At 44.3% G+C, this 18,190-nt stretch overlaps 1 protein-coding gene across 4 annotated transcripts in view; it reads left to right on the top strand.

The window, feature by feature from the left end:
• GTF3C3 (general transcription factor IIIC subunit 3) overlaps positions 1-16,660 on the top strand; it is a 98,622-nt gene extending 81,962 nt beyond the window's left edge. For 2 of the 4 annotated variants that reach the window (XM_033945215.1, XM_033945217.1), the window contains 2 exons: positions 762-914; positions 16,280-16,523. In XM_033945215.1, coding sequence (XP_033801106.1) covers positions 762-914; positions 16,280-16,402 — 276 coding nt within the window. In that variant the 3' untranslated portion in view covers positions 16,403-16,523. Of the gene's footprint in view, positions 1-761; positions 915-15,376 lie in introns of those variants that run through there. The other 2 variants (XM_033945216.1, XR_004539522.1) reach the window with 2 other exon arrangements.
• Positions 16,661-18,190: the final 1,530 nt, after the last annotated feature.

Here is an 18,190-nt window from a genome sequence, read left to right on the forward strand (position 1 = left end):
AGATTTGTGGCTTCCACTGATGCTTCGGGGGAGGATGGAAGGGAGATTTGTAGCTGCCGCTGATGCTTTGGGGGCTGGAGAGAGGGAGGGGTTGTTGGGTCAGGAGTACAAGACTTTAAATGTTGTTAGGTGAGGAGCGTGGGAGACAACTTTTTTTTTTGCCAGTTGGTTGAGAGTGCCGGTTAGTTGAATACCAGTTAACTGGAATTTGATAGAATGTGAGCCCACCAGGACAGATAGAGAAAATGCTTGAGTACCTGAATATAAACCACTTAGGCTATAAGTGGTATATAAATAAAGCATTAGTGCTCCTAATTAGTACTGTATACTTTTTATGCAACTACTCTTGACTAATATTGTCATTAATTTTACGTCCCACTGCTTCTCTGAGGCCTGAACCCAGAACCTCTCAGATACCCACAAAAAGACTAGCCAAAAACACACTTTAAACACAAAAAATTACATTCTGGGGGCTTGTTGACCTCAACATCTGACCTCACCTTTTGGCAAAAGCCCTGGGGCAATACTTTTGTAGAGCTATATGGCCTTATTTTTTTCTGTTTTTGACAAATGGCATGAAGCATTTCTAAAATTATCAGATTAGTATGTGCAATTCTCAGGGGGATACAGTCATTTTCATCTGTGAATTCTGCCTTTGAGGTGTTAATAGAATTAGAATTGGTCATATGAGCAACATTTTTTTGTTACGCTATAGATTTGTCCTCATTGCTTTAAAGTTTATGTAAGTGTCTTTCTTATAGGGATTCTCTTTTCTGACTCGATATCTGGACCTTCGTGGACCTTGCCAAGAGTCCTTCTACAACTTGGGTCGTGGCCTTCACCAGTTGGGATTAACTCACCTGGCAATTCATTACTACCAAAAGGCACTTGAATTTCCTCCTCCAAAACTTGAGGTACTGTTTGTTCAAATACAAAATACATGTGGTTATTGCAAGACTTCTACTTTAGTCAGTTGTCCTATAGACATTTTTTGTAAGGCCACATGCCCACATTGGTGAAGCAGGGTACTATACTTTGGATTCCAAGAAATTTGCTGCCTTCTATCTGGAGTTTCACAATCCCTTAGAAAACCCACCCAGCTTGTTTTCTTCTTTATTATTTTTTTAAACTCTGTTGATTAAAATTTCACAATGTTACAGAGCAGGTAAGGTAGCTAGCTATTTTTTAGCTGCTTGTGTTTGGAATAATTTCCAGCTACAACCTAGCTAAAGCACATCAGTTCTTATGTCTCTCTTCTGTCATCAAATATAACAATAAAAGGTAGAGATGTTATATTTTGAAATGAAAGGAAATTTTTTCCGGAAACAGATTTGGGAAAAATTTAATTATACCACTATAAGGAACGTGGGCCTGATTCTTTAAACAGTGCCTAATGGCACCATTGTCAATCAACCATTAGGCATCGTTTATAGAATCATTCCTAGTGGCACCTAACTCAACTTAGGCATTACTAAGCATCCTAATGCTATGTGCTACAAAATTGTATGAGCAGTGCTGCGTCACAGGGTGCAAGGGAGGTGGGGGCAGCCAAATTAATCCCTATTCATTGCCTTCACCTCAATACAGTCTTAATAACTGTTGAATATATTAACAGTTTAACTATTTAAAAAATATTGTCCCTGGTGGTCTAGTGGTCCCTCCCTTGCCCTACTCTGCTCCTAACTGACTGTCACTGGCACCACCAGCCCACCCCCACCCAACTTAAGATATTGCCCTAGTGGTACCCTTTCCTCCCTCCCACCTTCTTTGATTTAGAAAAATAGTCCCTTGTGTCTAGTAGCACTCACTAACCTCCCCCCCAACCCCTCACCAAGGCCCCCCCAAGCCTCCCGTATCAGTCTATCATATAAGGGAGAAATTCTCTTATATGGCAGACTTCCCAGGATGCACTATGTAGGGGAGAGGGTGCTTCCATTTTGAAGAGGAAGGCACCGAAAGCAGGAGCGAGTGAGTACCATTGAAGTCTAGTTTTCTGGCTTATAATTCACTAATCTATCTATGCTATATTGTTAGAAGAAATTGCTTTCTAATAATGTCACAGGTGGTGATTGCAATTATGTGGGAAATACTGTATGACAATTCTTGTAGAAGACAATTCTGTAACAAGGTGCCCACAGTTATGCGCCACTTGAGTGCCTAAGTGTACAGAATGCTGTCACTTTTATGGGTAAATCTACATTTATATCTAATCTAATCTTCTATTTGTGCGTCGCTCAAACCTATACAGGCTCAAGACGACTGTAAAGAGAGGAAAGAGGAGGGAGAGAGAGGAGGTGGATAGGTAAGAGGGAGAGGAGGAAGGGAAAGGGAGTGAAGAGAGGGTAAAGGAGATTAAGTATCGAAGAGATGGGTTTTCAGTTTTCTTTGGAAGATGATGTGGCAAGGTTCAGTTCTGGTCTTTTCTGTAAGGCCATTGCAAGTTTTGACTCCTAGGAAGGTAAGCATGGAGTGGAAAACTTGTTTATCCCAGGACAAGCAGGCAGCATATTCTTAACGTATGGGTGACGTCACCGACGGAGCCCCGGTACGGACCTTTTTAACTAGAAAGTTCTAGTTGGCCGCACCGCGCATGCGCGAGTGCCTTCCCGCCCGACGGAGGAGTGCGTGGTCTCCAGTTTCTTCGTTTCCGCGGAGCGAAGAAGACGCATGTGGTTTCAACGGCTGTTGAACACTCCTTTTTTGCCTTCCCGCTCGCGTTATTTCTGATTTTTTCTGCTTTTTCCTTCGGGTTTTCTGTTTTCTTTTTGATTGAAAAAAAAAAAAAAAACTTTCTTTTTCCTTTATTTTTCAACCGGCCCCGGCGGGGCCTGTTGCCATCATACAAGCCTCCGGCTTTGATTTCGCGGAGGCCGTATTTCCCTTCATGCCCCCTCAGCCGGGTTTTAAGAAGTGCCAGCGGTGTGCACGCCCGATTTCCCTTTCGGACCCACACAACTGGTGCCCACAGTGCTTGGGTCCGGAACATCGGGCTGACACCTGCACCCGCTGCGCGACTCTTCAAAAACGCACACTTAAAAATAGACAAATACAGCAGAATCTCCTCTTCGGCACCGGTTCTGCTATGGATCCGACCCCGACGTCGACGGCACCGCCGAAATCGGCACCGTCAACATCGACACCACCTGATCCTTCTGCGGGGTCGATGGCGCCAGGTAAGCCGGCTAAGAAGCCTTCCACTTCCCTCGAGCGCCCTCCAGCCACGGCGGTGACACCGGTCCTTCCGACGTCCCGCAAGTCCCGTAAGCGCTCCGCTCCGATAACGGTGAGTGCCTCTTCATCGGCCTCCTCATCACCGGAGCGTAGAGCGGCACCTATGGTACCGAAGAAAAGTAAAACGGTACCGGTGCCCCCATTGGAGGACCGTATCTCGGCCATCCTCCAGACCAAATTACAGGAACAGCTACAGCACCAGCTTCAGGAACTGCTTCCAACCCTGCTGGCACCACTCCTTCCGGTACCGGTCCGGCCCGAGCCTCGCACCACTACGCCAGTGGCCACCCCCTCGGTACCGATGAACACTTCGATGCCGGTCTTATCGGCACAGCCTACACTCCAGACCTGCACGGCGGAGGACCCCTCCCGGCCCCAGGATCAACATCGATCGTCTCGGGACCGGGATCGGCATCACTCCTCCCGGGACAGAGATCGACACCGGTCTTCATCTCCCGGCACCGTATCCATGAGATCTGGCAAGTCCCTTTCTAAAACCCGCCATGCTGAGCCGGCCATCAGGGACCCTGACTTATGGGAGCAATCCCCACTCGGTACCGAGGAGGATGCCTCTTCCACTGATGAGGAACCCTCCATGGCTGAATCCACCTCCAAACCCGAGCAGTCCTCATTTACTAAATTCCTTCGGGAGATGTCTGGGGCTCTCTCCATCCCACTTGAGTCCGATTCCAAGAAGTCCCAGGCCTTTCTAGAAGCCTTGGACTTCGATCAACCCCCCAAGGAATTTCTCAAACTCCCCGTCCATGATATTCTACGGGAGACGTTTTATAAAAACTTGGAGAATCCCCTTACTGTTCCGGGTGCCCCTAAGAAACTGGACAGTTTATACCGGGTCATCCCTATCCCGGGATTTGATAAACCCCAGTTGCCACATGAGAGCCTCCTGGTAGAATCCACTCTCAAAAAATCTCATGGTTCCAGTGTCTATGCCTCCACCCCTCCTGGCAGAGAAGGTAAAACAATGGATAAATTTGGAAAGCGCTTGTACCAGAATGCCATGCTGGCTAGCAGAGCCAACAATTACTCATTTCATTTTTCTTTTTACATGAAATATCTGGTACAACAACTTTCTGCTCTGCAAAAGTATATCCCTGAACGCAAGGTTCCATTGTTTCAGCAACAAATTTCCACCCTCCTTCAGCTTAGGAAATTCATGGTACGCTCAATCTATGACTCCTTCGAGCTCTCCTCCCGAGCCTCTGCTCTGGCAGTAGCCATGCGACGCCTTGCCTGGCTGAGGGTATCTGATCTGGATGTGAACCACCAAGACCGCCTTGCCAACGCGCCTTGTCTTGGTGATGAACTTTTTGGGGAGTCTCTGGACACCACCACACAAAAACTTTCGGCTCATGAGACGAGATGGGACACCCTCATTAAGCCTAAAAAGAAGACTCCGCCGACACGACCATACAGACCTCAGTCTTCTTACCAACGTCGTTTTTCTGCTAGGCCACTTAATCCTCCTCAACAGCAATCTCGTCGGCCTCGCCAACAACAACAACAACACTCTCAGGCTCGCTCGCAATCTCACCAGACAGCCAAGCCTCTCCCTCAAACTAAGCCTCCTCAGCCCTTTTGACTCCTTTCTCCAGGGCATAGCCAGTCTCCAACCCTCGTTGCCTCTGCCTCAACCTATCGGGGGCCGCCTCACCATCTTTCTACGACGCTGGGAGGCCATCACATCAGACCTGTGGGTTCTAAACATCATCCGTCACGGATACTCACTAAGGTTCCAGACTCTTCCTACAGACCATCCTCCTGTAGAGTCTGCTTCTCACTCCTCCCAAACTCCACTCCTCCTCAGGGAGGTCCAATCCCTCCTCCTTCTCAATGCCATCGAAGAAGTTCCACCAGACCAAAGAGGTCAGGGATTTTACTCCCGCTACTTCTTGGTACCCAAGAAAACAGGGGATCTTCGTCCTATCCTCGACCTCAGGAACCTCAACAAATGTTTGGTCAAGGAGAAGTTCAGGATGCTCTCCCTTGCCACACTTTATCCTCTTCTGTCTCAACACGACTGGCTTTGTTCCCTGGACCTCAAGGAGGCCTACACTCACATCCCAATCCATCAGGCTTCACGTCGCTACCTCCGATTCCAGATACTGAATCACCACTATCAGTACAAAGTGCTACCCTTTGGTCTCGCATCATCACCCAGGGTGTTCACCAAGTGCCTGATTGTGGTAGCGGCCTGTCTCAGGTCACACAACCTACAAGTGTTCCCCTACTTGGACGATTGGTTGGTGAAAGCAACAACCTCTCCACTTGTGCTGCAATCAACTCACCACACCATCTCTTTCCTCCATCTCTTGGGGTTCGAGATCAATTATCCCAAGTCGCATCTGCTTCCCACGCAGCGCCTTCAGTTCATCGGAGCACTTCTCGATACCAACCTCATGAGAGCGTTCCTTCCCGCCGACCGGCACCGGACACTGCTTCACCTCTGTCGACAGGTGCTCCTCCAACCATCCATCCCTGCTCGCCAGATGATGATTCTTCTGGGTCACATGGCCTCGACAGTCCATGTAGTTCCTCTGGCGCGACTCCATCTGAGGATACCGCAATGGACCCTCGCCATCCAATGGTCACAGACCAGGGATCCTCTTTCTCATCCCATCTCTGTGACATCGTCTCTTCAGCGATCTCTTCAATGGTGGTTGAACTCCTCAAATCTTTCCAGGGGCCTCCTTTTGCATCCACCCCCTCATTCCATGATCATCACCACAGATGCCTCCCCCTATGCATGGGGAGCTCACATAGGGGATTTACGCACCCAGGGACTCTGGACCCCCCAGGAGCGTCAACATCACATCAATTTCCTGGAACTCAGAGCCATGTTTTATGCTCTCAAGGCCTTCCAGCACCTTCTCTATCCTCAGGTTCTCCTCCTGTGCACGGACAACCAGGTCGCCATGTACTACATCAACAAGCAAGGCGGCACCGGATCTCGTCTCCTTTGTCAGGAGGCCCTCCGCATTTGGACCTGGGCCACAGCCCACAATCTTTATCTCAAAGCGGTCTATATCCAGGGCGAACAGAACTCCCTGGCCGACCAGCTCAGCCGCATCCTTCAACCTCACGAGTGGACCCTGGATCCTCCCACTCTCCACTCCATTTTTGCTCGCTGGGGCACTCCGCAGGTGGACCTCTTTGCAGCTCCTCACAACCATCAGCTGCCCCAGTTCTGCTCCAGACTCTTCTCTCCACATCGTCTGGCCCCGGATGCATTCCTACTCGACTGGACGGATCGGTTCCTCTATGCCTTCCCTCCACTTCCTCTGATGTTGCGGACCCTGTTCAAACTCCGCAAGGACAGAGCCACCATGATTCTCATCGCCCCTCGGTGGCCCAGGCAACACTGGTTCTCCCTCCTACTTCAACTCAGCTCCAGGGAGCCCATTCCTCTTCCTGTATTTCCTTCTCTGCTTACGCAGCAACATCAGTCTCTGCTACATCCCAATCTGTCTTCCCTCCACCTGACAGCTTGGTTTCTCTCGGGCTGACCTCTCCAGAAAACCTGTCTCAGCCTGTCCGTCGCATTTTGGATGCCTCCAGGAAACCCTCCACACTCCAATGTTACCATCAGAAATGGACCCGGTTCTCCTCTTGGTGCCTCCTGCATCATCACAATCCCACCTCATTGGCGGTTGAGACTGTACTGGACTATTTGCTCTCTCTGTCTAACGCTGGTCTCAAGTCTACCTCGATCAGAGTCCACCTCAGTGCCATCACTGCTTTTCACGAGCCTATCCTTGGAAAACCCCTCACGGCTCATCCTCTGGTTTCCCGGTTCATGAGAGGCCTTTTCAATATCAAACCACCTCTTCAGCCTCCCCCGGTCGTCTGGGACCTCAATGTGGTTTTGTCAGCCCTCATGAAACCCCCCTTTGAGCCTCTTGCTACTACCTCGCTCAAACTTCTCACATGGAAGGTGCTTTTCCTCATTGCCATCACCTCTGCCAGGAGGGTCAGTGAGCTGCATGCACTGGTCGCCGATCCACCGTTCACTGTTTTTCACCATGACAAAGTGGTTCTGCGCACCCATCCTAAATTCCTTCCCAAGGTGGTTTCAGCCTTTCACCTCAATCAGTCCATCGTGCTACCTGTCTTCTTTCCAAAACCCCATTCTCATCCTGGGGAACAGGCGCTACACACGCTGGATTGTAAGCGTGCCCTTGCGTACTACCTTGACCGTACCAGGGCCCACCGCTCCTCTCCTCAACTCTTCCTGACCTTCGATCCTAACCGTCTAGGTCACCCTGTCTCTAAACGAACGCTGTCCAATTGGCTTGCTGCCTGTATTGCGTTCTGCTATGCTCGGGCCGGCCTGTCACTGGAAGGAGCTGTCACGGCCCATAGAGTCAGAGCTATGGCTGCTTCTGTGGCTTTCCTCCGTTCCACGCCTATTGAGGAAATCTGCAAGGCGGCCACTTGGTCTTCAGTTCACACATTCACTACTCACTACTGTCTGGATGCCTTCTCCAGACGGGATGGACGCTTTGGTCAATCTGTGTTACAAAATTTATTTTCCTAATGGCCAACCATCCCTCCTCCCTTTCTGTTAGCTTAGAGGTCACCCATACGTTAAGAATATGCTGCCTGCTTGTCCTGGGATAAAGCACAGTTACTTACCGTAACAGGTGTTATCCAGGGACAGCAGGCAGATATTCTTACGACCCACCCACCTCCCCGGGTTGGCTTCTTAGCTGGCTTATCCTAACTGGAGACCACGCACTCCTCCGTCGGGCGGGAAGGCACTCGCGCATGCGCGGTGCGGCCAACTAGAACTTTCTAGTTAAAAAGGTCCGTACCGGGGCTCCGTCGGTGACGTCACCCATACGTTAAGAATATCTGCCTGCTGTCCCTGGATAACACCTGTTACGGTAAGTAACTGTGCTTTATAGTGAAGATCTTTAGTGGATGGGAGATTTAGTAGCATCTGGTTGAGGGTTCTGCAGGAAGTATACCGTGCAAGTGACAGCAACATATCTGAGTGTTATTCTGTAAGGACATGTGTAAATGACATAGTGTGTAAATACAAGGGGGTGTTCACATGGGTGGAGCATGGGAAGAACATGGGCATGACTATCATGAACAAATTACAGAATACTATAAGTTATACATGCCTTACCGTAGTTGATCACCCACAGATACAAAGGGTCTATGACTGGCTTAGCTGTGGACGCCTTAATGTAAGGGCATGCTGATACTGGGTTACATTAATTCTCTATAACAGAATCTGGGCACTCCGAAGCCATTATAAAATGGGCTACCTCTGTGCAGTATAAGAGGGGTCTAAACAGAGGTGCCCATTTGAAGAATTGCCCCCATTTTGTTACAAAAATGTCTACCATGTTCATATGGTGCTCTTTACAGACTAAGTAAGGAAAATGCACCATAGACTAACGACTATCCCCTTAGCTTTTTTTTGGATCTCTGCTATCATGGATAGATGAGCATACAGACTCTTGTATTTTAATCCAACATCCAAGTCTTTCCAGACTCTTGCATTTAATCCAACGTCCAAGTCCGTCTACATTAAATTTGATGGATGGAGACAGAGAAACAAAGTAGTTCCTCATTAGTGCTGCCCGAATCACGATTCAAATCGATTCACCAATTTGAATCAGGTGAATCGATTCAATTTGAAAAAAAATCGGCCTCCCGATTCAATGGCCGACCCTTCCCCCTGCCTTCCTAAAGCAGGAGCTGCAGCACTGCCTCTTGCTGGCCGTCCGCTGCTGCTCCTGCTTGAGGGGGGAAGGTCAGTCAGAAAGGCCTCCCCCAGCTTCCCCGCTCTTACCTCCTTAATGCTAATAGGGCAGCTTGCAGGCTCGCTGGTGTTATAGCGATCCCTGCAGCTGCCCATGGTCCTCAGTGGCACGTTCTCTCTGCCGCGATCCTGCCCCTGCTCTGATGTGTTATATTCTATCCTATCAGAGACTATAAAGTGGATGATTGGGGAGTTTATATCCGATTCAGCTCTTTCTCAGTCTTGGCAAGCGCAGCTTGGTTGACTTCTACATGAATTTTGGTTGGTAGCATTTTTCTGTGGCTGTGTTATTTGGCAGCAGTTTTTTGTGCTTCACCACTATTTTATTAGTATACAGAAGTTGCCATTGTCTGATATTTTCCGCCAGAAATTTCCTGACAGAATGCTGAACTACTATGTTCTCTGTTCAGCTGACACAGGTTTCCTTATCAGTGTATTTTGCTTCAGTCACAGCACATGTAAGCAGTTCATGGAAAAGCTGTGCTAACAGTTCCAACTCCCACTAATTTTTTCCACCTGGTCCTGGCACACCCTTTGTAGATATCAGAATTCTGCTGTGACCAGCAAAATTATGTGGAAGTTCCTTTTGTCTTGATCCCTCTCTTTCTCTTCATACAAATTGTATTTCTGCCCTTCTCCATCTTGTATCGGTAGGTTTATGTTTGTCAGTGTGTTTGATTGTTTGTAGCATTGTTTGTAATTTGTTTTTAATGTACGTTTTTATTATACTCTTTTTTTATATTATGTAAAACCGCTTTGAATTTTTAATAAGGCAGTATATCAAATTTTTAATAAACCTGAAACTCCACTTTTTCCATCCTGCTCAGGTAGACTGGGTGGACCTCGACATAGTTTAGCACTTTTTCATGACTGCTCTGAAAATGGCCTTCAGCTGTCCAGCTAGGATGGGAAGGAAAGTGACAGCAGCCTACATCTGTCATCCGGAACCTAGAGAATTCATTCACTATCCTATGGTCCTAGGGCAGCAGGATATATTTCCACTGTTGCCAGTACAGTAGCTTTGGACCTTTCATTCAGGCTTGCTTATCCTCGTATTCTGCATAGTCTTTGGTAGTGTTCTATATGGCAAGGCAGCACCTTTTCTAGTTGATTTCCTTAACAGTCTTGGATTGGTTACTTATTCAAGTGAAGAAAGTTTGCGGCCTTCCCTTCACATATTATGCCTGCATAGTGGAAGAAGTGTGAGATTGTTAGATCATCAGAAGAAAATAATGAAAAAACAAAATCACAAGAAACATAGCAGCATAGAAAGATGAAAGCAGATAAAGACCATATTGTCTCAGACAGTGTCATATGTTATAATGGGATGTTTTCCTCCATGGGATTCATATGTCTTAAGGCCTAGATCAGACATCAAGCTTCATTTTTCAGCAACTTCACTATTTTTGTTAAGGGATGACTTTTTCCAACTCTCGACCCTGGTGCTTGGGATCATTTATATAGTCCTTCTCATGGCTCTCTGGTTGACTTCATTCCTGACTTCTATCCCAGAGTATCGTGTCGTTTCTGGGAGCTTAATTTTTTTTTCCTCTCTGATTTCTGGAAATCATCCCTCAGTTTCTTTCAATTTTTGCCTTTGCACCTTTTCTTACCTGGTGCAATTTCTCATACTGGTCATCTTGCCTAGCCCCTTGTTGGCTATTGGAGATTGTCAGTCTTTGCTTTCCTTGGAAATCAATTTTTAATTTGGTTTCCTGATTCCTGTGAATTTCTACTCCACCACTAGTTTTATTTTGAATTAGTATTCCTGGCCACACTATTCTTGTTATTGTCTTCTTCCTTTCAAGCCAGCTTGCTTGCTTATTTATTTATTTAAAAAAAAAAATTATTTTCTGCTTAATAACTAAGTGGATAACATTAAGACATACATATTTAGATACAGACAAACATAGCAAAAACAGTATCATAAGCTTGTTTGAATCTGGGAGGGAATGAATCTGTGGTACTTTTGAATGATCAGGGAGCAAAAAGAGCACTCAGGGAGGATAAGGCCATAGCGGAGAGACTGAATGAATTCTTTGCTTCGGTCTTTACGGAAGAAGATGTAAGAGATCTACATCAGTGATTCCCAACCCTGTCCTGGAGGAACACCAGGCCAATCGGGTTTTCAGGCTAGCCCTAATGAATATGCATGAGAGAGATTTGCATATGATGGAAGTGATAGGCATGCAAATTTGCTTCATGCATATTCATTAGGGCTAGCCTGAAAACCCAATTGGCCTGGTGTTCCTCCAGGACAGGGTTGGGAACCACTGATCTACATGAACCGGAAGTGGTTTTCAAGGGTGATGATATGGAGGAACTGTAAGAAATTGTGTTGAATTTGGAAGATGTACTAAGTCAAATCGACAAGTTAAAAAGTTCTAAATCGCCCTGTTTAATTTCCCTTCTCTTCAGGGCTGTAAAAGCAAGAAATTTCTCAACCATACTTTGGCGTTTCAGGCAGCTCTTTATGACCACTATTGCTTACAAACATTTTAGAATACAGCTGAAGACCTATCTTTTTTCCAAGTACTTGACTAACTTATTCCATTCCATGCATCATGTTTACTGTTAATAATCTTTTGTAAACCGCGTTGAACTTATGGTTACGCGGTTAACAAGCACAATGTTATGTTATGTTATGGACCAGATGATATACATCCCAGGGTACTAAAAGAATTCAAACATGACATTTCTGACCTGCTGTTAGTGATCTGTAACCGCTAAAATCATCTGTAGTGCCTGAAGATTAGAGGGTGGCCAATGTTATGCTGATTTTTAAGAAGGGTTCCAAGGGTCTAACTTCAGTGTCAGGCAAAATGGTGGAAACAATTATAAAAAATAAAATTGTGGAAGACGTAGAGAAACATGATTTAATGAGACAGTCAGCATGGGTTCAGCTGAGGGAAATCTTGCCTTACCAATTTGCTTCACTTCTTTGAAGGTGTAAATAAACACGTGGATAAAGGTGAGACGGTTGATGTAGTGTATCTATATTTTCAGAAAGCTTTTGACAAAGGTCCTCATGAGAGGCTCCTGAGAAAATTAGAGTCATGGGATTTTTCTCATTGGAGGAGGGTAAATAGTAATTTGCCGCAGGGATCTGTACTGGGACTGGTGCTATTGGAACAATGAGTGAGGTGATTAAATTTGCAGATGACACTAAAATGTTCAAAGTTGTTAAAACACATGCAGATTGTGAAAAATTGTAGGCAGACCTTAGGAAATTGGAAGACTTGGCGTCCAAGTGGCAGATGAAATCTAATGTGGACAAATACAAAGTGATGCATATTGAGAAAAATAACCCAAATCACAGTTACCAGATGCTAGGGTTCACCATGGGGTTAGCGCCCAAGAAAAGGATCTGGGTATCATTGTAGACAATATGATTAAACCTTCCGCCCTATGTGCAGCAGCGGCCAATAAAGCAAACAAGATGCTAGGAATTATTAAAAAAGGGATGGTTAACAAGACTAAGGGCTCCTTTTATTAAGCTGCACTAGTGGGGTTAATGTGCAAGACTTTTCATCACGCTGGCCTAAAAACAACCGCCTTCTCAAGAGGAGGCGGTAGTGGCTAGCACTGCCGGCAGTTTAGCGCGCGGTATTACATGTGTTAAACCACTAATGCGCCTTTGTAAAAAAAGCCCTAAGAATGTTATAATGCCTTTGTATCGCTCCATGGTGCGACCTCACCTGCGTTCTGTTCTGGTCTCCTTATCTCAAGAAAGATACAGTGACACTAGAAAAGGTTCAAAGAACAACAACCAAGGTTAGGGCACTTCAGCTTGGAAAAGAGACTGCTGAGGGGAGATATCATTGAAGTCTACAAAATCCTGAGTGGAGTAGAACGGGTACAAGTGGATCGATTTTTTTCACTCCGTCAGAAACTCCATCAAAAATTACATACCAATGAAGTTACTAGGGGACACTCAATGAAGTTACAGGAAAATACTTTTAAAACTAATAGGAGGAAATCTTTTTTTTCACTCAGAGAATAGTTAAGTTCTGGAACGCATTGCCAGAGATTGTGGTAAGAGCATATAGCGAAGCTGGGTTTAAGAAATGTTTGGACAATTTCCTGGAGGACAAGTCCATAGTCTGTTATTGAGAAAGACATGAGGGAAGCCTCTGCTTGCCCTGGGTTGGTAGCATGGAATGTTGCTACTCTTTGGGTTTTTGTCGGTACTAGTGACCTGGATTGGCCACCTTGAGAACAGACTACTGGGCTTGATGGACCATTGGTCTGACCCAGTAAGGCTATTCTTAATTTGTTACATCCCACAGTTTCTGGACTAGTCTAGTAAGAACAATATAGAAGTTGAACTATTATTCATGCACTTTGTGCTTTTCAATCATAAATTGCTAGTGGCTCTTAATTCTCTCAGTACTGCTATGCTGCCTGGGTGGTTAGGTCTTCCATGGAGATATATCAGATGCACTATACTAGTTGCAATATGTGGCCTTCAATGTCCACATCCTGATTTCAATATTTGTCTTCAAGGGGGAGATTCCAAGGGATCTTCAGTGGCATTCAGTGCCAATGTGCACCCTGTTCTATTTATTTTCAGCACCACTGTTCTTGTGGTTCTGTATTGTCTGTAACTGTAACATGCTCCTGGCACTTTGTTTTCAATAGCAATGTGCTCATTTTCTGCACTTGATTGTCTTTAGTGACAATCTAGCCTGCACTAGTGGCAAAGCCCTACAGTCTCTCTACGTTGTCTTTCATGACTAGTCTTGCTAATGCTACATTGTGTTCTCTGACAAGGACTGGCCTGCACTATATTGCCTTCAGTAGCAAAGGCTGGCCTGTACTACTACATCGCCTTGGAAAAGAAATGGCTGAAAGGTCTACAAAATCCTGAGTGGTGTAGAACAGGTAAAAGTGAATCAATTTTTTAATCTTTCAAAAATTACGACGACTAGGGGATCACTCAATAGTTTCATAGAAATACTATACCTTCAAAATAGGAGGAAATATTTTTTCACTCAAAGAATAGTTAGTTCTGGAATTCATTGATAGAGGATGTGGTAACAGCAGTTAGCATAGGGATATCAAATTCCCTCCTTGAGGGCCGCTATCCAGTTGGGTTTTCAGGATTTCCCCAATGAATATGCATGAGATCTTTGTGCATGCACTGCTTTCAATGCATATTCATTGGGGAAATCCTGAAAACCTGACTGGATTGCGGCCCTCAAGGAGGGACTTTGAGACCCCTGAGTTAGTGTATCTGGGTTTTTAAAAAAAGGGCTGGACAAGCTCTTGGAGGAAAAGTCTGTAGTTTGCTATTGAGACAGACGTGGGAGAAGCCATTGCTTGTCCTGGATTAGCAGCTTGGAATGTTGCTACTATTTGGGTCTCTGCCAGGTACTTGTGACCTGCACTGTCCACTGTTGGAAACAGGATATTGGACTAGATGGACAATTGATCTGACCAGTATAGCTGTTCTTATATTCTAAGGTTCTTATCCCTAGGGTGGAAAGGCTGACCTGCACTATACTGTGTGCAACAGTTCATATCTTCTATCACTGAGCTACACTGTCTTCCCTGACAAAGCCTTTCTGCAGTATGTTATCTTCAGTGACACATTCTACCAGCTCCAGATTGTCTTCAATATCAGATTCTGCCTGTATCAGATTGCCTTCGGTGTCGGATTCTGCATGCATTGAATTGCCTTCGGCTGGAATACACTGTTTTCACTACATTGTTTTCAGTTGTAAAGTATTTCCCATGTAGCTTGCATTTCAATAGTAATATTCCAACTGCACTAAGTACACTATAGTGCCTTATGGGCTAATGTGCTGGTTGTGTAGGTGCTTTACTGGCTGTCTCTGGGGATATTCAGTTCTCGGATGATGGCCACACTAACTTGTTTTTGCTTCACAAGGACTCCAGAATTGTTCTACCATTCTATTTCTAAGTTGCATTGCCAGGTTCATCCTTGTGGATGAAGTAATGATATCTTGGTTTAACTATATTATGTATGACTTTACCAAAGGTGATATCACATTACTTTGTCAAGAGTAATACTGAATTCTTCTGCCTGCATGGTGCACTTCTAGGGTGATAACCTAAAACTAATCACCCCAGCAGTATATAAAAATATAATAGAAAACAAACCTAAATACTGCTAATAACCAGCAATACACATCAGTGTGATTAGCCCAACAGATTTGAAGGACTATGGCCTCAGAATCAGAGCCTACGCACAGCCGACTGCCATCTTAACATGATTTGAAATTCTGTGACCGAGTGCAGTAATGTGAGTGCTGTTATCTTATTTTTCTTTCTCTTTAAATTCTGGGGAGCTAAATACATTTTTCTTATTTTGTTCTCATTTTACAGTGAGCCTTGATTTTTTGAATGTCCTGGTGGCCCTGACGCAGCGGATGGTCTTTATTATAAAATTCCCGCAAAACGCTGGCCGCGTCGGCAAACAAACACTAGTGACTGTATTGTCCTGTAAAAACAAGTCAGCTACAAAGCTAAGTCTTTTTCTGGTCTATGTTTTTCATATTCTGGCTTGCACTTACACAATGTAACCCTGTGGAGGTTGTATTTATAGCTTCATTTAAATGCTTTTGAAAAATTTTCTAAAAAAATTAATGCGTGTTGGCCAATGATTGGAGCAGGAGCAATTTCACTACGCAGATCATTCTCAGTCTGTGATTCACACTGCTGTGCGTAGGCTCCGATTCTGAGGCCATAGTCCTTCAAATCTGTGGGCTAATCACACTGATGTGTATTGCTGGTTATTAGCAGTATTTAGGTTTGTTTTCTATTGCACTTGTAGGGTGAGTCATGAGGAACTACTTTTGTTTCTCTGGTCTCATCTACCTTTTGACAGACACAGTCCACAGGTTCTAGACTGGTTTCATAGGACTAAAGGAAAGGAAATTAGCAAGTTCATGTAGCTCATTATCCTGTTTCCAACAGTGGCCAATCTATGTCACAAGTACCTAGCAGAATCACATACAGCAGCAACATTCCATGCTACCAATCCCAGGACAAACAATGGCTTTTTCCATGTCTCTCTCAATAACAGACTATGGACTTTTCCTCCAGAAACGTGTCCAAATCTTTTTTAAACCAGATATGCTAACCACTGTTACCACTTCTAGCAACGAATTCCAGTAACTTTTATGTTTGTGTCGATATTTGTGCACATTCAAAGGGCCCTCTGCTTGATCTTGAGGTATTGCAGTGATTGAATTGCACATTCTAGTGATTTTATTTTCTTTCTTTCAGGGGATGGATGAGGATCAGGTGGATCTGCGAAGAGACATTGCTCATAACTTGTCACTGATCTACCAGAGCAGCGGAAATATACAAATGGCTCGAAAGCTTCTATATGTGCACTGTGTCATATGAATCTCAGTTCAGCAGAGTCTGGAGGATTTGTAGAAGGGAAGGATACTGTTTACAATCTATTCTCTCTGTATAGAGTGCTTGAAACTTTTCAATAATGTGATAGGCTCTTTGTATTACCAAGTGAATGTGTAAATATTGTATTTATTTTTTTATCTATATACTGTATATAAAATCGGAGATATGTATGTGTGTATGTATGTATGTGTGTGTGTGTGTATGTGCCGCGATCACGCAAAAACGGCTTGACCGATTTGAACGAAACTTGGTATGCAGATCCCTCACTACCTGGGATGATATGTTCTGGGGGTCTCGCGGCCCACCTGCACACATGGGCGGAGCTACAAACATAAAATCAGATTTCACCCATTCATGTCAATGGAAAAAATGTAAAAAGCTGCCATTCTCACAGTAATTCAAAAACGGCTTGACCGATTTGAACGAAACTTGGTATGCAGATCCATCACTATCTGGGGTGATATGTTCTGGGGGTCTCGCGGCCCACCTGCACACGTGGGCGGAGCTACAAACAGAAAATCAGATTTCACCCATTCATGTCAATGGAAAAAATGTAAAAAGCTGCCATTCTCACAGTAATTCAAAAAACGGCTTGACCGATTTGAACGAAACTTGGTATGCAGATCCCTCACTACCTGGGGTGATATGTTCTGGGGGTCTCGTGGCCCACAACTTTATGTTGCTTGCTCAAGGGTGGGTTCACCCAACAATTTATATGTTCTTGCTCCTGGAGGTGAAACTAAAAATGTTGTTTATAATCACGTTTTGCGTTAGTTGTATTGTATTCATTTTGTCAAATATTTCACATTATAATTTGAATATTGTACTTTTTATTAAGCTGTAAAAAAATAATTTCATTCACCACTATAAAGTATCTTTATTTGAATCCATTTACAGTGTTATTGCTATAATTAAATATCCGTGCAATGCCGGGGCATCAGCTAGTTTAATATAAATATTCAAGTCAACACTGAATCCTTGTTTTTAATTCTGCAATTATATTTATTTTATGCTTATTTGAAGTAATTTTATAAAGTATTTTTGCACACTTTAATTAAATTACCCTGTGATTTTGCACATGGAAATAGACATGTTAAGTAGAAGATGCATACTCATAAGCAAACGGTGTCTAGACATGTTCAGGGTTGCTGTGTGGGTGGAACCATGCTTACTTTATAGGCAAACATTTATTCCTCCTGAGTAAGCATAAGTGTTAACATAGGTGTTTAAGTGACTTTATATAGCCCAAAATAAATTGACCTTTACACAAGAGTCCTATGTGACTACAACATTTATACTTTTCAGAAAACCATAATGTGTTCATACATTTCACATCTGAATAGCGTGTCTAAATAGATGCTAAATTAACTCTTTTTGTAGCTTTATAGACTGTTCAGGTTGTGTGTTGTGATCCTTGCCCTTGACTATTCTGTCATGCCTGCAGTGGTAGACTGGTCAATGGTAGAATGGTTGGATCTATCTTCTGTATTCCATTTCATGATAGTAAATATAAAGGAATGTGGCCATAGTGAGTTTTCAGATGAAAGGTACAGATACAGAAATAGAATAAGTTATGTGTACCTTGATATCGAACCTGCTTATATCTGCTGCAGGAAAGATACTTGATGATAGCCGTTAGCTAATGATCATAAAGCTCTTCTCTAGTCTAACTTAAGTACGAGAGCTGTTTGAAAAGTAATGAGACTGTTTTATTTTATTCAGAATTAGATGACTCCATAAGGTCTGAATATTTTTCTTTGTCAAAGTAGTGTC

This window comes from Geotrypetes seraphini, chromosome 5, assembly GCF_902459505.1.
Source record: "Geotrypetes seraphini chromosome 5, aGeoSer1.1, whole genome shotgun sequence".
In the NCBI taxonomy this organism is placed as follows: domain Eukaryota; kingdom Metazoa; phylum Chordata; class Amphibia; order Gymnophiona; family Dermophiidae; genus Geotrypetes; species Geotrypetes seraphini.